General features: G+C 42.7%; 2 protein-coding genes across 2 annotated transcripts; one reads left to right on the top strand and one right to left on the bottom strand.

Annotated features, from left to right (window-relative positions):
* The first annotated feature begins 730 nt into the window (after positions 1-730).
* LOC123098705 (uncharacterized) lies at positions 731-5616 on the top strand. The gene is made up of 4 exons (XM_044520768.1): positions 731-951; positions 1249-2965; positions 3535-4619; positions 4706-5616. The coding sequence occupies exons 1-4, from the start codon at positions 812-814 to the stop codon at positions 5595-5597; spliced, it is 3834 nt and encodes a 1277-aa protein (XP_044376703.1). The 5' UTR covers positions 731-811; the 3' UTR covers positions 5598-5616.
* Positions 5617-6341: 725 nt separating this feature from the next.
* LOC123098707 (MADS-box transcription factor 47) lies at positions 6342-21958 on the bottom strand. Its single transcript, XM_044520769.1, has 9 exons — positions 21829-21958; positions 21475-21708; positions 15412-15493; positions 15281-15339; positions 7289-7388; positions 7168-7209; positions 7007-7048; positions 6770-6912; positions 6342-6679 (listed from the first exon to the last, which is right to left on the bottom strand). The coding sequence occupies exons 2-9, from the start codon at positions 21660-21662 to the stop codon at positions 6655-6657; spliced, it is 681 nt and encodes a 226-aa protein (XP_044376704.1). The 5' UTR covers positions 21663-21708; positions 21829-21958; the 3' UTR covers positions 6342-6654.
* Between the last annotated feature and the right edge of the window lie 462 nt (positions 21959-22420).

A 22420-nucleotide genomic window follows, 5' to 3' on the forward strand; every position in this document is an offset into this window, starting at 1 on the left:
TGGTTACAAAGTGAACCTTCGCCCACCACATGCACTATTTGCCATGATCAGTTATAGCTTCGATTACATTGACTTTCATCTTATCTAAGCCTCCACGCAATGTCTCCTCTCGTATGGATTCATTTTATAATGCAACATTGTGATGTAAAAAGAGACTTATCCGAATTATTGTCCAACAAATGTGCAAAAGTATCAAAAATGGGATATGTATGTAATCAATTCCTCATCAAGCGGTAGAAACCAAAGTGAATAATAATCAATAAACAACACAAGTAGGCGAGAAATACGGACAAAGGAGGTGAAACGGCTAGGTGGGTATGAGCTGTAAACAGCGGGGCTGACACCAACGAGAACGTCGCGACGCAGGCATACGCAATCGCCAGTGCATTGAACGCTTAGAGCATCTTATCTTATCTTGATTGACCACCGAAAGTTCCTTATTTACAAAATAGTTTTCCTTTTTTGTTAAAAAGAACTGTTTGAAAACATTTATATTTGTTGTTGTTGTTTGGACTAGATTCGTAGCACACAAACACTGAAAGGGCTAAAAGTTTCAAAAAAATATGCATTGAAAGGGCTAGATAGTCATGTGAACTTCAATCAAAAACCACAAAATGGGGTTTCCCCTTCCTTTTGGGGGGTGGGACGTGAATGTGTTTTCTTCACCGGGACCAACCAACCCCTCCCTCCAATTTTATTTTGTTTCCCTCCCACTTCTTTTTATTTCCTGTCCACCTCCGTCCCTGTCCATCTCCCCCCTCCCTCCCCTCCTTTTTATTTCCTTTTTCTTTTCATTTTCCCGTCGATTCCTATGGTCACCACAACACTAAAGTCTCGCCCGCCGCATGCCCTCTCCGCCATGACCACCCGCCGCCGCCGCCGTCGCTGCTCTTCGCCAGCGGCTCCATCCATTCCCCTCGCGCCCCTGCGCTCCGCTTCCTCCCCTGCTCGGTGAGTTCCCCGTTAACTCCGCTGCTCCGCCCTCCTTGCTTTCTTGCCTCCAGCCATCTTGAAGCGACCAAGAAACTGCTGTTCGCCTCTCGCTGGCCGGCGCTCTCGAGTTCTAGAGTGATCCATGCTTATGCTGCCGAAGATACCAAGTTTTTTGGGGGGTTCACGTGACTATTTTCTTGGGGTTTCTGTTTGGGGGATGCTTTGGTGTTCGGTAGCGCTCTGCCTTTTTGACGAACAACCGCGGCCAGCCGGCGAGTTCTTGACCTCTTTTGTGGTGTTTTCGGCTTCTTGCAGGGCTTCCTTGGCTGCTCTGTGCTGCGTGTTCTTGGCCTTCGCGCTGTCCGTCTCGGCGGCGGCGGCGGCGGAGGCGGATTCCGCGGAGGAGAGCCATGAGGACGGTGGCTGCCTCGGCTTCCGGGATGTGTGCGCCGACGGGGGTTCCTTCTGCTTCTCGTCCTCGGGGGTTCAGACGCTGCTCGCCAGCGATGACGTCATCAAGGAGCCTGATTTGGGGGTTTCAAGGGACTGGGGGCCATCCCGGTCAATGTGCTTCCCGATGTCCGGGGGAGGCATGGTAACTTGCTCCTCTGCCGATGCGATCGTCGCAGGGGCGCGCGATGCGTTGGGGAGAGAGGGCAAGGATGTTGCTAGGTATGATGCGGGGTCGTGCCAGGCGCCGCTTGTGCCTGACAATTGGATGCAGGCATCGCATGGGGTGCCACTGGAACTGGATGGCGCGACCACAGATGTCAGCCCAAATGCCCTCTACAGTTCTTCCTCCATGAATGTGGAGATAAGTCCACCAGTGTTGGATTGGGGCAGGAGTAACCTGTATGCAGCCTCTGTGGCCTCCCTGACTGTGGTGAATTTGAACAATGACAGTGCCTTGCGTGTCTATGAGCCATTCAGCACTGATCCACAGTTCTATGTGTATGGATATGAGGATCTGGTTCTGCAGCCCGGCGAAAATGCGTCGGTCACCTTCATGTTCCTGCCAAAGTTGCTGGGCTCTTCGTCAGCACATTTGGTTTTGCAGACCAATTTTGGTGGATTCATCATACAAGCTAAGGGCATGGCTGTCGGGTCGCCGTACCAGATACTTCCATTGACCAGGATGGATGTTGTAATAGGTGGACACCTGGAGAAGAATTTGTCCATATACAACCCTTTTGATGATTCTCTCTATGTCGAGGAAGTGGCCGTTTGGATGTCTGCTTCTGAAAGCACAAAACAATCTTCTCATGTAGTTTGTCAGTTAGGCCCTTTGGATGAGGCAGTGGAGTTAACTTCTTTGAGCAGCAACTGGCATACAGCAAGCAGTACTGAATTTGGATGGCCAGTGATCCATATTAGGCCTAGTGAGCAATGGGAGGTGCTTCCTTCAGAAAGCAGCACTGTGATAGAGTTGAAATTGCAACCTATTTCAGAAGGCAAGGTGTTTGGTGCTATCTACATGAAACTGCGCAATCACACAACTGATAAAGTGGACATTGTTGTTATACCTATTGAACTAGAGGTACACACGCGCACCTACTATGATTCCACAAACTTGGTTTCTGTCACGTTTGAGCGAATATCATCTTGTGCTGGAAATGGGTCAATATATTCCCTTTCTTTACGGAATGATGCAACAGAGTTACTGAAGGTTGTGAGTGTAACTGGGGATAACAGGGATGGCCCGATGATCTTTCAGTTGAAGTACTTGAATGGCTTGATACTCTTCCCTGACACCGTAACAGATATAGCTTTGATAAGATATACTGCTTCAGTTCCAAAGGGTATTTCATTTGACAACTGCAATATAGTGGTCGAAACAAACAGTTCCCTTGGTAGTTCAATTGTGATACCCTGCCAAGATATAATGCGCGCACCTATTTCTTATACAACCAACGCTGTTGTTGCTGAATCTGATGAGCCATTTGCTGAATCACATTCTGAAGAGACCTCTGCTAACTCAAGGACAGGATCTTTGGGCAGCATCATAGAAACAGAAGGCCCACATAACATGAAGGTAATATAAAACCTTGTGCTGTTTCAGTTGGTCTTACATGTTGTTCTCCTAGCTGGACTAGGACCTGTTTTGAAGCATTCAATGCTTACAACATAATCTATGCTATGAACCCAGTAATGAATAATGATATCACTCTGTCATGCGTTACCCTGTTCATTAATTTCATCAGCCCAGCATATCATTTCTCTTTAAACCGGTAAAGTTAATCTCATGCAGGCTGTAAATTCATATTGGTATGTTAACCTTACTGCTTTAATGTTTTCTGTAACACATGCCATTATTGCATTAAAGAAAGTTTGTAAGGCCCTTATTGTGGTTGTCATTAGTCTTAACCATCTGTTTGGAAGAGTAAGCGGGGGAATAGAGAAAAGCAGGCACATTATGCAGTCTTGCTCTCGTTATATATTTTACGATAGTTGCGTATTGATCTAGTATTCGACTGTCATAGATATCAATAGTTGGTAACTCTTTGCAAACTGCTAAATTGTATCAAGTATTTTCCACCTGTATGCATTTAAATATTTTTGCTTTGTAATATTCTCATACAATTTTTGTAATATAATTTGCAGCCAACAATCAGGGGAGCAATCAGAGCTGATGACATGGTACTTAGGAATTGGAGATCTCACGGAACAATAACTGGGATCTCTGTTCTCACAAATCATGAGCTGCTGTTTCCTGTCGTGCAAATTGGATCACAGTTTTCTGAATGGATAACCGTCCATAACCCAAGCCAGCAACATGTGACCATGCAGCTGGTACTGAACTCTGAGGAAATCATTGGCCAGTGCAGAACTGTAAACGACGAATGTGAACATACTTTCTCAAGCAGATCTCCAGAAATTGACTCGACAGAGACTAGATTTGGTTTCTCATTAGGTAGCAAAGCAATTACTGAGACCTATCTTGGTCCTTTGAGAAGCGCTGTACTTGGTCCCATTGTTTTCCGTCCTTCAAATCGGTGCATGTGGTCAAGCATGGCTTTGATTAGAAACAATCTGTCAGGCTTGGAATGGTTACCTCTTCGAGCACCTGGTGGCTGGCAATCTATTGCCCTTTTAGAGGGGCCTGAGGCTGTTTGGAAGCTAGAATTTAACCTTGGGTCTAATCTTGACGACAACTCAACACTGTCCAAATCCGAGATCCCCAGTCCTTCGTGCAGTCAGCAGTTGTCCAAGGAGATACATGTTAAAAATAGTGGTGACCTTCCTCTTCGAGTCACAAAGGTAAAAGTTTCTGGAGTTGATTGTGGTTTGGATGGATTTACGGTGAACAACTGCAAGGGATTTAGCTTAGCGCCAAGTGAATCAATAAGAATGCTCATTTCTTTTAAAGCTGACTTCTCTTCAGTTAAGGTTCAGCGAGATCTTGAGCTAGCTATGACTACTGGCATCTTCGTAATCCCTATGACTGCAAATATTCCTGTCTGTATGCTTAAGCAGTGCAAAAGGTCTTACTTCAGATCAATCCATTGGAAAGCATTGATACTCTTTTTCGGAACCGTCCTCTTGTTTGTTGTGGTCATTGTTCGTGGTGCCCCGTATTCTTTGTCAGCGAACTCTCGAGACTACTATGTCAAGATTGCTGACAGGAAAGATGCCATCAGTAAGACTGTTAAGCCCTCTTTTCCTCAGGGTAGCAACAAAACTTCCAGGTAAAAAAATTGATCAATATCGTTGTTTTATCATATTTCTCCAATATCAGTTGATTTATGTTTGACTAATTATGCATTGCTGACAGGCCGATAAGGGAACACAGAAAAGCTGAAGAAGCTCCTCCTGAGAAATGCCCTCCTAGTACTCTTGATAGCCCCCGAAAGAAAGATGCCAAGAGCAATCCAGATAAACAACAGAATGCAACTTCAGCTATATCTGTGTCCCCAGCTAATCCTGTGGAAGACAAGGTATCGACGGAAGTTACAGAAACTAGCGGGAACCTTACTATCAGAGTTGCTCGAGAAAAAGGGAGGCGAAGGAAGCGAAAAGTTGGCGGTGCAGGACTGGCAGCAAAATTTGAGGTTTCTAGCAGCCACAGCGGGAATTCAACACCATCTTCACCGTTGTCACCGAGTTTAACCCCTAAACAAGGCTGGTCCTTTTCTGGAGCATCATCTGAACCGAAGCACAGAAACAAACTCGAGAGTAGACTTGATGTCGAAGCAAGGGCACCATTAACTGGGAATAACAAAGTGAAGAATGGCTGGTCCCAAACTTCCAAGGAGCAGCCACCTGCACCTCGGGCGACATCTGTAAACCCATTGGCTTCATCCACTGCACTGACCACAGCATGGCGCTCACCATTGTTGGCTGCATCTTCCCCAATTGCTCCGCATGCTCGTGCTCCTGGCTCCAACCTGATGAAAGATAAGGCTGTGAAGAGAGATGAGGGTGTCACTGCACTGAAGAAAGAGTTCACTTATGACATATGGGGTGATCATTTCTCTGGACATCTGCTGGGGAAAGCAAGGGAGGTCGCACCAGGCAAGGTGTTTACTGCTTCTGAAGGGTCCTCCTACAGTTTCTTTGCAAGAGAGCCTCAGGCCCTCGTGATGAAGCAGCCATCTGCGCCACCTGACTCTCGTGGCCGTAGATCGCTGCCGTCTGATGTAGCTTCTGGTTATGCAATAAATTAAGAAGTTGAAAGTTGAACCATTTGGACTCTTGCGTCTCTCCTCTGCATCTTGCATTCCTGGGCTCTGCCTTTCTACTAACTGCACTAACTGTACTACAATTCCTGGGCTTTAGAGGCTTAATTAATCTAATTAGGGCAATATAAAATCGAGAGCAGACCAAAAAATGATCCATTTCTCACCACAAACAATGTTTTTTAATTGTAAGCTAATGAAAATTAATCTGACAGAAAATCTACAACCCCTAAACTTTTTAAAGTTCAGCTGCCCAATCTTCTTTTACTATGTTGGTCTGGGAAATATTATGCAAAGATCTAGCTGCAGTTTTGCTTGGTCTCAAATGCAAGTCAGAGAATCAGGAACCATTCCAGTGCTACTGAACAAACTTGATCTGCCACTCTAACATTCTGATCGAAAGCTAATAAAGCTAGTTGATATCTGATCTAAAGTTGAAGATACTAAAGCTGATATCTCACTTTACTGCCATCGAAAAGACATTAGGTACTGGACATATATGCCTTTCTAAAGCAGGAGAGGTGACTGATGCCAACTAATCCTGTTTAACAAGTGCAAAGGACATATATTTTTTCTTGCAATCTCCACTTCTAATCCTGTTCTATTTGTTCCCACTACTCAGTAGCAGGGAGGTTCTTCCTCCCAGAAAGGATGACGGACAGGTTGCTTCTTGGAGATTCTAAAAACAAAGTTTGCTTCAAGAACATCATAACAAACTTTTTTCTTCTTATGTTGAAATCAATATGCCACTGTGCCAGTGGTTGATTTACTTGCAGGGGTTGAAGCAACTCAGAGTTCTGATGGACACTCAGGGGTCTACTAAAACCTTACAGCACAGGACAAGGACGGGAAAAACCAGTAGCAGGTAATATCAAAAGAACCTGTTCTCTTATTGTGCCACACTATACTATATAACAGAAGCCAGCCTTCTTTTAGATTACACACATCATCCAGCGCACTCAAACTGTTTATTCGATGCAGCGCGCGGTTCGATTCAGGAGCTTGTTGTGACCAAGCAACTTTGCTTCAGATAATTTCCAGCCAATCACTTTGAGTTGAAGAGTGGTAATCTGCAGCACACACAGTCACATTATGAATGCAATTTTCTTTCAGATTGGACTTGGCTTATGGTACAGATGGTGCTTGTGGCAAGAACTCACCCGAGCCTGAGAGACGTATCGGAGCTGTCCTCGGTGTCGAGGGGAGGGCGCGGATACGACGTGTTCGTGACGGACTCAGACGACTGTCCTTCCTCGTACACCACCGGTGAATCAGCGGCGACCTGCATCTCCATCTTGGACGCCTGCAGTTTCAGACCGTCGCCCTATCACAAACGGAATCCGCAGAAATGGAGACAACATGCAGGAGAGGGGGGAATAATATTTGCAGGGACTCACTTGCTCCTTTAGCCTTGCGTTTTCCTCTATCAGTTGCACCCTCTGTTCAACAACACGAGCGGCATGTTAGCGAAACAAACATCGAAAACCAGAGTTTGAGCTACAATTTCTCTGAAGTTCCCCACACGAATATTCGGGTTCTGGAGGCACAAAGCTCTTACCTTATTTTCTAGCTCGCTGATCTGGTCCATGATCTTTTGGCTCTGCAATACGGAAATCATCGTCAGAAAACCAAGAACATCGCTACATAGGTTGATATTGTCATGCACCCGGCGCACGTACCTTGGTTTTCAGAACGGAGCCGAGCCCGGACTCGAGGCTCTTCTCTAGGGCCTGAAGCTGCTGGACGTTCAGGCTCTGGAGCTCCTCTCCTCTCATCTGCCTGCAGGAATGAGGTGGCACATGTCAAACGACTACAAAAGCTGAACTAGTTGAGGATGCAAGGGCATGTACAATGGTGGCATATGGACGCATATGCCTCATGACAAAAAGTAATTTGAAGCATATGTGTTGATTTTTTCTCCCCAATGCAAGCTACTACTAGTGGACCTCATTAAAGAATAGAAAGTGACTCTCACTACACATGCATCCCTCTTCCCCATTTCAACTTTTTCAACTTTATGCACCGGACCACACTTTTTGTCTCTAAGCACCCGCCTCCTGAAGAATATCCCGCTTCCCCATCCGAACCTATTTTTTCTGTTATCCGATCCTACATGGCATGTGAGGCATCACCCCGGGGCTATGCATTGGCCATGCCCTAAGTCTTCACGTAAAGTTTTTTAGTGAATTATATAATTTATATTGGAGTAAAAACCCATCAAAGGACACTCATATTGGACCATATGTTATTCTAAGATTCCTATTCCTCCCTCGTGGCTACTTGCACGATGACCACTAGTCATATTTTGAAATTCAATAGAAGTTGAAAATTTTTAAATCTTCATTTTGGAAGTCATATTTTGAAAGGTCAAATTGAATGTTTCCAAAATTTGGAAATCTTGGAAGTTCGGTCCACATTATTTTGGAAGTTTACACATATATTTCTTAAATTTGCCAAAAAAAAGGAAGCTTTCCCATAAGGGAAGTGTGGATTAGGCGCGACTTTCCAAAATCGGGAAGTTTGTCATGTCCGCTTTTTCCTGCATAGGGTTGCTAAACTTTGGATTGCCAATTTACGACCACTAAGATGGTTTAAGTGACAACTACGCTTTTCCTTCTTTGCGTAACATGGCGTACGGTTGACTGCTTTGACCAAGTCTTGTCATGTCGATGCAAAGCATAAATACCAGGAAACAAGATTCACGGTTCCGCCATCTCCATCCATTAGGGCGGAGAAGGCAAGGGGAATCAAGACTCACTGACGGGGGTTGAGGGGTTTTGTGTCTGTGTGTGTGAGGGGGGGGGGCATTGTATCACTATACAACTCTTGTACATCACGAGGGAGTGGTGGAACAATCGGTTGGTAGTCGCCAAGAGGAAGAGGGTCACCTGCCCATCACCATCCCGATGCACAATGTCCATGGACTACCCCGAGCCAACACAATTGCTTGTGATGTCACTGAGACATAAACATTGACTTGGCAAGGTCACATGTAGCATCATCATCGATGGATGTCGCAATGACGCCAACAACGAGAGATGGAGGACAATGACATACAAGAGGTAGGTATCCTCTTCATTGCGGATGAATTAGGAGGGAGGGGGTTGCGGTAGGTGGAGAGGTTGGTGGTGCTATTTTGGGGAGGAGTTGGCACTTCGGCAATACGGTTATATTCTCACTCTTGTTCCTTCCATCTTGTTGTGTTCCAATGCCATGTTAGCATGCCCAAACCCCGATCAAAGTGCTCAACCTTATGCCACATTGGGCAAATTGGTTTGGCTGTATTTGAGTGGCTTCATTTTGAAAATTGACTTCTAGATGGTCTACGAAAATTGAAATGGACTTTCTGCATAGACCCTAACAATGAAGGACTTGTCCAAAAAATTGTGTGCATGGGTGAATAACTTTGTGTGTGGAGGTAGTGTAGCCATATAAGTCATGGTGATACTGGTCAGTACTTCAGACAAAAGGCTATTTGATAGGGGGATCGCCTATCCCAAATGTTATGTAAGATCATGGCATGGACCTTGAAAAGCATGCATGGCAGATGGTCAAGGTGCCACCACTAGTGGAAGGTGGACTTCTCATCTTATAATACATTGATGGCACAGTTCTCTTTATGGAACATACTCTTCAAGAATAAAAAATCCCAAGCTTGTATTTTGTGCTTTCGAGCAAACTTTCGGTTGTTAAATTCAATTTCCATAATAGTTGGTTGTTCTGCTTCGGGGAAGCCCAAGATTGCACATCTTAGTACACCAAACTTTTCAGACACGAGCGAGTTCAGTTTCCCATCAAGTATTTGGGAATCCTGATTCATTACCAGAAATTCTCGAATACAGACTTGAGACATGTGGAGGAATGATTTTTAACTCGACTCAATGGTTGGAAAAAAAGCTTTTATCATCCGGGGGACGGCTCACCATTAGCAACATGGTACTTTACATGATGCCATTCTTACAAATTCTAAAAGGGGTGTAGCATATATTGGACTATTTTCGGTCGGGTTTTCCTTGCAGAGTGATGATGAGAAAAAAAGATATTTCTTGGACAAAGATTGTGGTGGTTTAGGAATCCAAGATCTTGAAGCAAAAAATCAATGTTTCTCAGTAAATGGCTCTTCAAGGTTCTTACGAGGATGGTGCATGGCAAGATCTTTTGAGTAAAAAATACCATTCTGAGACCAGTATCCAACGTAGGTGCAATTTGTGCATACAAATGTGACATAATTGAATAAGTTTTGAATTCCTTATGTCCTAACATAGCTTTTAGGAGGGACTTGCTTGGCCCTAGACTTTGTGACGTGGAATACACATCTGGGTAGATGGTGGATCTCTAATTTCACAAGGCCACACCGAGTTCTACTATAATTTGCACCAAAGTAGACAGTTCCACTACTATGAAAAACAAGCATTAGAAGTGGGCTCTACAAGCAGCTATGCACCTTAGTTACAAAGCAGTTGTAACAATCAAGAAGTGGTGGTTATTTCTGTGGTCGAGGCAGTTGAAAATTTTGAACCACCTCCAGTAAGTGTCGGAGGCGGTTGAAATTTGAAACCGCTTGTAGCTGGTAGGAACTCAAGGCGGTTTCATAGGTAGAACCGCCTGCGGGATTTCAACACCTATGTATTCAACTCCGCTCGGTTCCTCAGCCCATAGCCTCACAACGCAGGATGTTAGATCCGACACCGCCAAGCCTCTTAGTCACCGACGTGTGGCCATGGTGTGTCGCCGTGCCTCGTGCCTCCACCTTGCCCTGAAGGAACAAGGTTAGGGCATCTCAAGTATCCTCCATTTTTTTTCTCATTTGCAAACGAGACGGTGAGGGGCTACAAACATTCGGAAGCGGAGGGGTCTAAGGGCACGGGAAGAAACCAACCACATTGGGTTCCAGGGGAGTCTGTGCAATCGGCGCATAGTTCGGTTTTATGGGCATGCAACACTTCAGTTTCCCACTCCTCCCATAACCCGTGCATTTCCCTCTATTCTCCTCTCGTTTTCTACTCCTCACATATTCTTCTCTCTTTCTTTCTCTCTGTCATCCGTGTTGATAGCCGTTCACGAGAGCGTTTCTGAGGTAGGATTCTTTGATATTTGATTGATCTTATCCTTGTGCATTCCTATAAGCGGGAATCAATTTCTCCATGTGAATTCTGTTCATTTCCTTATTGCTTTTGTTTTTCATTTGAAGTAAATGTGTCCATCAGAGACTGATACTCTACAACCTAGTTCATCCCTCACCGTCTCTTATCGTCACGATGAAAGAAGGTTCGTGTTGCCTATAGATTATAGGCATCAGTTCTTGCAGACCATTTATGTAATAGCATATCTCTAAACCCTTCTTGCGGATCCTAACCAATTGTTTCTTCCTGAGCTGTTGGTATTGAATCCACTTTCTTTTGTATCATGGTAGTGAGCACTAGCCTTTTGGAAAGAAGGGAGGAGCAACATTTCAACTATGTGAGGATGGACTCTAGACCCACTCGTTCTGATTCCTGGACTTGAGACGAAGTCGAGTCGTTGGGAAAGAAGAAAGATTGCCGGTATCACTACCTTTGCTCGAGGTCTGTGATTCACATTCCGGAAGCATGAATCCTAGCAAGACTCTTGGTGACACTGAAATGACTAAGGTAATTTTGTTCACATCTTCTGTGCTAGTTTGTACTCTATAGGGCCTTTTTGATTCAATGGGAAAGTAGAGAAAAATCATAGTATTAGGAAATTTTCCTATGGCGACACAATTCACCCGTTTGATTCAAAGGAAAAGACCACATGAAAATTAGATGATTTTTTCCTCAGGATTGAGTTTTTCTCTCTCGAATAAACGTGTTTTCTTTCATGAGATTACTTGTCAATTTTACTTCAAGGTGAAAGACTTCAAATTAACTATTTCTTAAAGTTAAAGTCCATGTACCTTCTTCTATAATAGCTTTTCTTGGTATTTACAACTATTTGATGCTCTTATATGAGTAAATAGTGCAAAACACCTGCTCTTAGATAATGCCCCAAAATTACCGTTGATGTGTTGATGTGGGCATTTATCGATTTTAAACTGCAACTTATTTGCTTTTTTAGTTGGAAGATTGTCCTCATATCGTTATAACTTATGCCAGCTTCAGCTAGATGTGCAATATGATATAATCGACAATGTTTCCATATTGAAGGCCAGGAACACCATTTTTTCACCCGCATGTGTTGTTGCCTATGCTCTCCATCAACTTTTAGGTCATTTGGACTTCAGGGTTGCTAATCATTATATCAAAGATGTTGTCATAGTTGGTAAAAAAGATATCATTCTCAAATTCAAGAGCGCATTATCTGTTTTCCATGTTCAAGGCCCCAACTTGAATCAAGGCACCCTCGCCCAAAAGCCAAGAATTATGATGGCAACCAAGGTTTCAAAGCTCAGGTCCTGTGTTTCAGAGCGTATGGCCTAACGCCGACTGAGATCATGCCTCCTCCTTCTAACAAAGAAGGTGATGATTCTGCCGCTGGAGGAGGTGCTGCAGCCGCTGGAGATGGTGAAGGTCCTGGAGACGGTGGTGTCATTGTTGCCGCTTGAACCCTAGGACTATGTTTAAGTGTTGGAATTTGTGTGATGTTTAAGACTATGCTTAACTTCCTTTTGAACTCATGTGATGTTTTATGGAATAGTATGCTTAACTTCCTTTGTGTCTTATGGAACTTGTTTCATGTTTTAAGTGGTACTATATGCGCACTCATGTGATGTTTTATGGAATAGTATGCTAAGTGTTAAATAGTAATTCTATTTGAACTCAGTACCAAGGCTGGGGTACAAAATCAAACGAAATAGACATCCCTGAAGATAAAAAGGGAGGCAGGTCTTAAGGGGAAACCGCCTCCATGGCTGAGAGCATTAGAAGCAGTTAATCATTGGAAACCGCTCATGGTACTCCATGTATTAGCGACATAGGCTTAGAGGCGGTACAAGGAACTGCAGGAAGCCAATGTAACAAAACCGCCTCCAAAGCCCGTTTCTGTAGTGGTGTTCTCAACCAACTAAATGTACCCGCTCTGGTCCATTGTGAATTTGTGATGCACCAGTCAATAGTAAAGAACGTGGAACTTAATGTTCCTCTATAATTTAAACTATTTCTTTGGTACCTTCACAAAGGAATGACTTTAACGCAACCTCAAGAAACACAACTGTCAAAGAAGTAGGCAATGTTATTTCTATCACCAAGATGAAAGAATAAAACACCTTCACTTTCAATGCCACATTGCACGAGTAGACATGCTAAATTGGAAAATCTTCTTTCTAAACATCGAACTGGCAGTCGAAGCTAGAAGGGTATGATGGTACTCTGCTTTGTACTAGGGAAGAAGAAATGACTTAAGACCACAACTCACTGATCTTATTTTCTGTGCCTCGGAAAGGTGGAGAGAGAGAGAGATCGTATATAGATTCCATGTCCATCTACAATTTTGAACAAGATTTGTAAGGGGACCCAATTGAAGAAAGGCTAATTATTCTTCTTGGATGTATGTCATTCAGGTGGCGCCTAAATTGTATCCATCTCGCAAGATCACATTTTTTGTAATGTCTATGCGCTACTGGAATCACGTACTTTCTCGGGTGCTCAAGACACTCGGCGAAGACAAAAAAACTCGGCTTTTGCCGAGAATTGCTCTCGGTAAAAGGCATACAACGTACACCCCTCAGGCAAGCAGAACTTTGCCAAGAACCGTCTGTCAGACACACGGCATAAACTTTGCCGAGAACCAAAGGCAGGTTGTCGATAAAATAAAGTGACTTGACGACTTCAAGATGGAGACGGCGGTTGCCATGTGGCAGATCTTTGCCATGAGTGTTGTTAGACTATTAAGTCACGTATTGTGACATATCTCCTAATCCCCTAAATTGAGGAGAATCGTTATTATTGTGATCTTCAATTTATGGTTAGGATTGTAATATTTGTCTATATATTAACATGCAATGGAAAAGCCCAAGTGTGAGAAATCTTGCTAATCGCTTTCATGGTATCAGAGCGGAACAATCCATAAAAAATACGTAAAATCGTCAAGAATGACTAAAAAATATTTGTTTCCGAAGGCACTCAAAGTAGGCGAAGTCCAAAGATCACAATGAACTAACTCCACTCTCTCGCAGCCACACACGATATTCATATTTGCTTCTCTTGCCCATACATATCCCAACAAAACGGTATAGCTGAACGCATTATTCGCACACTCAATGACATCGTGCGCTCTCTCTTATTTCAGGCTAGCTTACCACCACGTTTTTTAGTCAAAGAACTCCACACCGCCACTCACATCCTAAACCGTCTTCCCACAAAAACCATCAATGCCCCCTGTCCCTACTTTGCCCTACACAACACCCATCCAAATTACTCGTTGCTTCGCATCTTCGGATGCGTTTTCTATCCTAACACCGCTTCTACTATGCCACATAAACGGTCGCCGTGTTCGAGTGCCCATGTCTTTCTCGGCTATTCCTCTAACCATAGGGGTATCGGTGCATGGATCTCACCACCCACCGCATCATCATTTCTCGTCACATTGTTTTCGATGAGATGACTTTTCCCTTTGCCCCCCGCAGCCTCCCATCGCTAACACATATGATTTCCTCAATGACGACGACACCTTGCTCGTTGCCGCCCACGTTCCCCAGGTGACAACGCCTGCACCTCCATCGCCACACGCCCCGCCCTCGCTGAACAATGATAACGATTCTCCTCAATTTTGGGGATTAGGAGATATGTCACGATATGTGACATATTAGTCTAACAAGTGTAACACTCAGCACTCGGCAAAATCCAATGAGTAGGAGGCTCCCACGTCGACATTTGTCTGACAGTCGACCGACCGCCTTATGCCAAGTTCTGCCTTTTGCCGAGAGGTGCTCTCAGAAAAGTCAGCGCGTAGGAGGCCACCACGTGTCCACCCGGAGCTGAGCTCTCGGCAAACATACCCCAGACGTCATGGAGCCGTCAAGCACAAGCGGACATGCCATATGTCACCTTATTGCCATGACCTTACTGTTTTGTTCTCGGCATATTTAACATTTGCCGAGTCTTTTCTGTTCGCCGAGCTCAGTTTAGCGGTGTCTCGGCAACAACACCTCTTTGCCGTGTTCTGCACTTTGCCGAGCAGGGCACTCGACATAGAACACCTCTGCCGAGGGCCTGCTCAGTGTATAATTTTTTTTCCAGTAGTGATGTGACATTGGGGCAAAGCTTAGCTCTTGCATCCTGGTCTACGCGATGATGATGTGGTGGTCACTTTGGCTATGTAGTAATGATATTGATGTAAGGAATTGCTCCATTCGTGGAGAGTCTACTCATGGACTGGAGCAATGTGATTTACTTATGCACTACGTGTGCATACAAAGCAGACGGCCAAGGAAACCTTTACCTAACATGGATAGCAGTATGGTTTATGGATCAATCCTCCATCACATTAGGCGGATTTTTGTCTAATCTTTCTGTCACCGTGTTGCTTCTTAGGCTGTGCACATCGTACCTATGTAGAGTCTGGAGCATGAATTATTTGCGCTTGTATTGCCTTATGCAACGTTTTGAGACAATGTAAGCTCCCTGTCTAAAATACGGTCCCAGCTTAGTGATTGTAGATATATTTTATTCAATTTATCACTAATGTTTTATGAAAGAATAAGGGTATAAACTTACTGGAGCCAGAGGCTTGCTTCTGCAAGCTCGTCGCTTAGTCTTGCACAATTGCTGTCCTCCTACCATATAACAGAAATTAAATGAATTACATATATGCATATGTTAATCTATCTGGATGTGTTTGAGCTTACATGCAAGTCCAGCTGAGATGGCTCGTCTGCTTTCTTAAGTATCTTGGAATGAGAGTTATACCGGTCAATAATCTGGTTCATGCTTCAGTAGAGTAGAAAAAACAAATTAACCAGAGAGTAAAATGTAAAGGCTGGTTTCTGCCCAACCTTTCTTTTGTGAAGATGCTACTACCAGAAATTTAGAGAATCCACAAAAGCAAGTATAATATTCGATCTTTGATGTATTCTTAATATAGATGTTTCTAAATTTAATGTGATGGCAATATGCTGATGACAAATCTACTAGGAACATTAGTAGAATCTCTTTCTGGGTGCATATCAAACATTCTAAAACGACTTGGAAAATAAAAGAAAAACATGGAACATCAGATACAGTTTTCACAAAAAAAAAAAACAGAGAACTGAAAGCGAGATCTAATTGTTCTCATTTCCTGTGGACTGTTAGAAGAGTGTTTTTTCCAAAGTAATACACAGATTTTTCAAGTGGGCCGTGAAGGAGAGAGAACATGGGTTGCACAAATAATCCATTTCAATTCGAAATTACCCATAGCTTCTGTTTATCACTTCAATACAGTCGTTCTGTTAATTTTCATGTTAGTTCAAATGTTCTGCATACAAATGTATGAAATTGTTTTGAAGTAAATAATGATAAGGCTACTAATGCCCTTGATACCGGTGGCTTGAAAGTTGAAATACTCACTAGGAGAGGTCAATGCGTTGGGCACGTGCACAACCACATGGAAACTTGGTGGCACTACGACAACAGAGTTGTAACTATCTGTGCAACGGGTATTTTGGGGATAGAGACGTTTGGTTCCTGGGTGTTCCCTATGAAAAATAAATAAATAGTAATTACTAAAAAAGTCAAAAAAATTCTGAAATTGTTTTTCAAATAAAGTTGTCCTTTTATTGTACCCATGAAAAAAAGTCGCAAAGGAAGAACCCCCAATCTGTTTGTTTTGCCCTGAAGTCAGGGGTTGGGGGAGGGGGGGATCTTTCGTGAAAATTTAAATGCTAGTGCAATAAAGTCAAGTTTATTCTAAAAAACTTTTGGACTTTTTTGGCTTTTTTTTGTTTTTTCCCTATATATACACACGCAAGAACCAAAGGGCATTTCCCGGGTCTTTGGACCCTTTTTGATAGAGTGCTTTTATTAACTTAAAATGTAGAATCAAGCGGATACAAACAGATTGAGCGACACCCGGCCTTTGCATGACACTAATGCTATAGTTGAGACAGTTGGAGTAAAATGAAACCAAAAAAACATGCTACAGTATTCAATATACCGAACTCAAGGTTTAGTTCATGTCGTTTTCGTTGATGAACATTTTCTAGGATAAATTTTCTTCAGTATATTCACATAATGCTAATCACTTTATCCATTCAGCCAAGGATTTACTTTCTCTTTGCATATCCTATATATAACTAAATAGGTGATCTTATTTTCCAATACATGCAATACCGCCACATCATCATCACCATCAATTTTTATTTTTTATTCTCTTCAGCAACAAATCATCCTACCAAGGCTAGAAGGTCACACACTAGTGGAAAACAAGGCTTTGGTCACAGGGCAATATTCACATTAGTCCCGGTTCAGTCACGAACCGGGACTAATGTGAGCATTGGTCCCGGTTCGTGCGGCTAAGGCATTAGTCCCGGTTCACCTGGGCCCTTTAGTCCCGGTTGGTGCCACGAACCGGGACTAAAGAGTGCGATGCCCATTAGTACCGGTTGGTGGCACCAACCGGGACTAAAGAGTGCGATGCCCATTAGTACCGGTTGGTGGCACCAACCGGGACTAAAGGTTGTCCCGGTTGGTGCCACCAACCGGGACTAAAGGTCCCATTTTCAAACTCTACCCCCCCCCCTGTGGGCCGCCTTTTCAGTTTTCGTAAAAACAAAAGAAAATGATGGAAATGTCAAAAAAATAAAATAAAATAAGTTTTCCATGTGATATGTGGTCTAGTTGTTGGGAAAATTTACAAATATGAATTTCGATTTTATTTGCAAAATCTCTCTGGAATTTGTAAAATGGGCATAACTTTTGCATACGAACTCGGATTAAAAACTTTTTTATATGAAAAATCATCTACTCGAAAAGTTACATCCGAATTTAACTGGGGGAACCCCGTTAAACATTTTCAAAATCCTCAAAAACCTAACAGAAAAAAAGTTACGGGGCTTTCAAGATCTAGAGGCAAAAAAATTCAAACTTACTAGTGGGAAACTTACTAGTAACAGAAAAAAATATAGTTTCAAATTTTATATTTGGAAAAAATCTGGTCAAACTGTGGTCAAACAATGGTCAAACTAATTATTCTAGAATATTAGTGTTACTAAATAATTATTTCAGTTTTTTTGAATTTTGGTCAAATCTGGTCAAACTGTGGTCAAACAATGGTCAAACTAATTATTCAAGAAATATTAGTGTTACTAAATAATTATTGTTTTTTAAAACAATAGTTTCAAACTCAAACAGTGAAATGTGTCACTTCATGCTCAAGCTAAATTCCTGAGGGTTAATATGATTGACATCTTACTATTATTAGGAAAACAACAAGTGCAGACTTGGAAACGAGGGAGAATAGAACCCGGAAGTTAAGCGTGCTCAGGCTGGGGGAGTGGGAGGATGGGTGACCGTTCGGGAAGTTAGATGATTTGGAATGATGAGGAGTGATTAGAGATTAGAGGATAAATTGAGCAGTGATGAGGGGTGGTGATTAGAGATTAGAGATTAAAATAATTCAGAAATTTGAAAATAAAAAAAATTCAAATTTTTTTTCAAAAAAAAATCGTAAAATTTCCACGTGGCCGCGGCCTTTAATCCCGGTTCGTGTAAGAATCGGGACTAAAGGGGGAGGCATTAGTAACGACCCTTTAGTCCCGGTTCAAAAACCGGGACTAAAGGCCCTTACCAACCGGGCGAAAAACCCCTTTTTCTACTAGTGACAAGACACTGCAAGCCACCCTCCATTTAATGCTAGGTTTGCTACCGTTCACATATGGCGAGAATGTGAAGGACTCGTTATTATTCTGATATATTCTATTTTATTCTTGGCAAATTTATTGCTTTAAATTCTCGTAGCAACAAATGTTATCTAGTTATTAAGGTCGTTCTTTTTCTACAAAATAAAGAGTCAGCGCCTATGCGTTGCTTAAACAAACTCGTAAAAATATGTCAGCATATACTTTAAGACACATCTGATAATGACATCTTAACAAAAGTATATCTGCGTAACTTTTTAATGCCGGGTATCTTGTCCAAACTCATCTTAACAACAGAATACAAAATAGTGGAGATTGGATGTGTTCTTCATTAGATATTCGGGCGGATATAGCAAAGTGGTTTTTTGTGTGTGTCTGGGGAAAGGTGATATCTCAATTAATTCAAAACAGGAACGTTACATACAATCTACATCACTTCTCTTTATTAGATGGGCGGGGGTGTACATATAGCTAGCGAAACATCTGCTTCTGATATGCTTCTCAAATGAAACATCAAACCAAAAAAGGTCCTATGAGATGGTTAATTATTACTGCCTCTGTTCCCAAATAGAGGAAAATTTTGCAGTTTAAATTGAACCGACCAAACGATTTATATCTAGGAGCAGAGGCAGTATTAAAGTTTGGCTCTTAAATACCATTGCATCAACATTAGCCTAACGTGAAAAGATGGAAAAACTTTGGACTGATATTGGGATGAATTCCGATGCGCAATGCTGCCTTCTGAGCACAGTACGGAATCTGTTCAGGGGTCATATATTTGATTGGACCGGTCAATCTTTTAACCATTTTTGTCCAAGAGTCCTGGCCATTAATTCTACACGAATACACATGTAGCTTTAAACAAGCCATGCATGCATGCGCCCTGACAAATCATGTCATGCACAGACCAACTCGAGTCAGTGATATAGAGTACAGAACTATTACGTGTCATGAAAAGACAAGAAAAAACATACAAACACCTCATGAGCATTTATTTGTAAAATATACACACAAGAAAACCATTCACTTTCTATGTCATGCACAAGCATTTTCCCTCGAACTAACACTGATACTCCCTTTATTTTTTTTCATTTTTATAAAAGGCCACAAACTCATATTACTGGTACCAATATAAAATGTAAGGCCACCTTGCAAGCCAATTTTTCTTTTTATTTATTGAGATCATTAGTACTCCCTCCGTCCTAAAATAAGTGACTCAACTTTATACAAACTTGAGTCATTTATTTTGGGACGGAGAGAATATGCCACATGCATGGAGAGAAACTGAATGGAGAAAATAGCTGACTGTCATTATAACTGCATGCATGCAAGTATTAAACATGTTGCTAGTACGAGAAAATATCATTAATTTTGTCTCGATTACTGTTGGTGGCCTTATATAGATGCAAAATGTATATTTCATGACGGCCTTGTATAAATAAACAGAGAGTATTATTCTTCCTGAAAAAGAAAACAATTTTTTATTCCAGTAAGTTGGAAAGATTGCAACTTTTGCATGAATAAATTTTGCTGAAACGCCATATTTGTTTCCAACATGTTCATCATGCCGCAGCACATCTCTGACCAGTCATAGGTCATAACTACTCTTACTTACCATATGCGCGCATCTGTGAGCAGTCATGACTAATAATGATTTTGCAGAAAGGTCAGACTAATAGTTTGCTATGCGCATTTTGCTTCTATTCATTTTATGCATGGGATTAATTTACAACACAACTTACCATTTTATTCCTTCATGCTATACAAGTATGCATAGTTAAGGAGACGTGCATTAGTTAACAGTATTTCCCATATACTCCATTTAAACTTACCAATTTGATCTTGTCACAAACGCATGTTTCCAACCTCTTCCACAATAAAATTTGTTTAGCATTTGTAGGCCCAAAATTACATATCATAATCATCAAACTGCTCTACCTTGTCAAACGTTGTTTTAGTTCAGCATTTGTAATATCATAAATTACATATCCTAGCTCTTATTGTTCCCTTTTACTACATAAATTATTGTTGAATAGTTGTGACTGGAACAAGGCCAGCGATCTTCAGTTACAAACGTATACTTATATGTTCCTGTCAATTCAAATAAAAAAGTCCGCTTAGTTTGGACATAATAGTTAAACTATAAATTGATCTTTTACAAAAATGGTATTGGGTGTTTTGAAAGGGCATCTTTAAGTTTCCTTCAAAAATATTATTTTATTTATTTTGTTAGATACTGTACTATGTTTCCAAATGACAGCTTTTAAAACTGTGAAAGAGTCGTACATGCTAATAAGCTGTATAGTACATGTGGCCCGAGTTTGGAGTAGTTCTGATCCAGGAAAGATATGAAGTGGACATTAAATCTTTTTTTATTTGAAAATATATTAATCCTAGAACAACAGCAAGCATAACGAAAAAAAAGGTAGAAAAAGAGACTTGCTGGTCCAAATACAATGCATAATAAAAAGTTGAGCATGAACAAACATTGCGTTTTTAAAAGGGGAGAAGACACATAGTTAATTTTACTGGTTAGATACACCACCAAAAGAAAATCCTCCCTCTCTTTGTGATCTCTCCCGCATGTCATAATAGAAGAACAGTGGCGATCGAAACTTATATATTATAAACACCAAATCAAAGCAAATATTTTATTAAGCATTAGAGAATCTAACATGCTTTGACTGTTTTGACTCTACGAGTCATTGTTATAGGCACTGAGAAAAAGAGTCGAACATGCGAAAAGAACCTCGAAATAAGTATATGTTGTACCAAAACACCCGTGTTCTAACTAATTTGTAACACGAAAATCGAATGAATAGTAGCCCAGCACATCAAATATCAATCCGTGGACAAAAACTGTTATAGGTAGTAAAAACCGATCTCAAAAAGTCAAGAATCAAAACTTGGGACAAATGATTCCTCAAAAGAAAAGGAAGAAAATCTCAGGACTAATAAATGTATGTAATCGGTTAAGACACCAGATAAAACAAGAAGCGAGTCAGATTGAAAGTGCATACAAAAGTAGGTGATCGAGGAGAGATCAATTGATAGCTATGCATAGAGATGATGTACCTGGAGCTGGCGAACTGGAAGAGCTTGCCGGTGGCGGAGAAGACGGCGAGGCCGACCTCGGCGTCGCAGAGGATGGAGAGCTCCTCGGCCTTCTTGAAGAGGCCCCGCCGGCGCTTGGAGAAGGTGACCTGCCTCGCCGCCAGATTCTCGATCCTCCGTATCGCAATCCTCTCCCTCTTCCCCGCCATCCTCCCCTCCCCCCTTGTTCCCCTCCTCCCCTCCCCACAGTCGCTGCTGCAGCAACAGTAAGAACCGAGGTAGGACTGAGGAAGAAGAAGCTAGCCAGCTACGTAGAGGGAAACCCTAGCTAGCCGAGCTGAAGGCGAGAGAAACTCGGGATGCGGAGAAGCTTACAGGTGTTGCAATAGATCTGCGGCGGGCGGCGTCGGTCGGGGGGTGGGAGGAGCTCCCTTTTTCCTCTTTGCGCAAAGGACTACGGGCGGGGGCGAGCAACTTGGCTACTACTTATGGAAGAAACGCAGAGACGGAGCACCCCCGTACAGGAGCCGGGAGTAGTACTCTAGGAGTACTAGGACTAGGAGCGCAGCTGAGCTGATCTGAGCTAGCTAGCTGTCACTGGCGGCCGTGGTAGGGCAGGGCTGCACCGCGCACAGCCGTAGGGGGAGCAGTGGCTACTTTTCCGTGGCAAGGCTCGTGGGGGTGTCACAGGAATGGAGCCAGGTGTCTGCCACGAGCTGGTCAGGAAGTGACCCGCCCCCACCCCACACGCCATTGGTCCGCGGGTCACGTCGTCAGGTCAGGTCCTCCCTCCCTCCCTCCCTCCTCGATCCTCGCCTTTGCTCGCTCCTCTGCTTCCCCGGCAGCGCCCTCGCCATGAATGAAAGGCCATTCTACGGAACCAGCTCCTCTGACGTGCTGGAGCGAAGGCATGGAAGCTACAGTGCTCCCTTGTGTAAAATCATTGAGGCAAGTCAGAGAGCTAAGC

This window comes from Triticum aestivum, chromosome 4D, assembly GCF_018294505.1.
Source record: "Triticum aestivum cultivar Chinese Spring chromosome 4D, IWGSC CS RefSeq v2.1, whole genome shotgun sequence".
Taxonomy (NCBI): Eukaryota; Viridiplantae; Streptophyta; class Magnoliopsida; order Poales; family Poaceae; genus Triticum; species Triticum aestivum.

Coding starts and splice junctions, on each gene's coding strand:
- LOC123098707 (XM_044520769.1), bottom strand. CDS start 21,662: ATGGCGGGGAAGAGGGAGAGGATTGCGATACGGAGGATCGAGAATCTG. Junction 7,210..7,288: donor GCTCCGTTCTGAAAACCAAG/GTACGTGCGCCG, acceptor TCCGTATTGCAG/AGCCAAAAGATCATGGACCA. Junction 6,913..7,006: donor ACGCAAGGCTAAAGGAGCAA/GTGAGTCCCTGC, acceptor CTGAAACTGCAG/GCGTCCAAGATGGAGATGCA.
- LOC123098705 (XM_044520768.1), top strand. CDS start 812: ATGGTCACCACAACACTAAAGTCTCGCCCGCCGCATGCCCTCTCCGCC. Junction 2,966..3,534: donor AAGGCCCACATAACATGAAG/GTAATATAAAAC, acceptor TATAATTTGCAG/CCAACAATCAGGGGAGCAAT. Junction 4,620..4,705: donor GGTAGCAACAAAACTTCCAG/GTAAAAAAATTG, acceptor CATTGCTGACAG/GCCGATAAGGGAACACAGAA.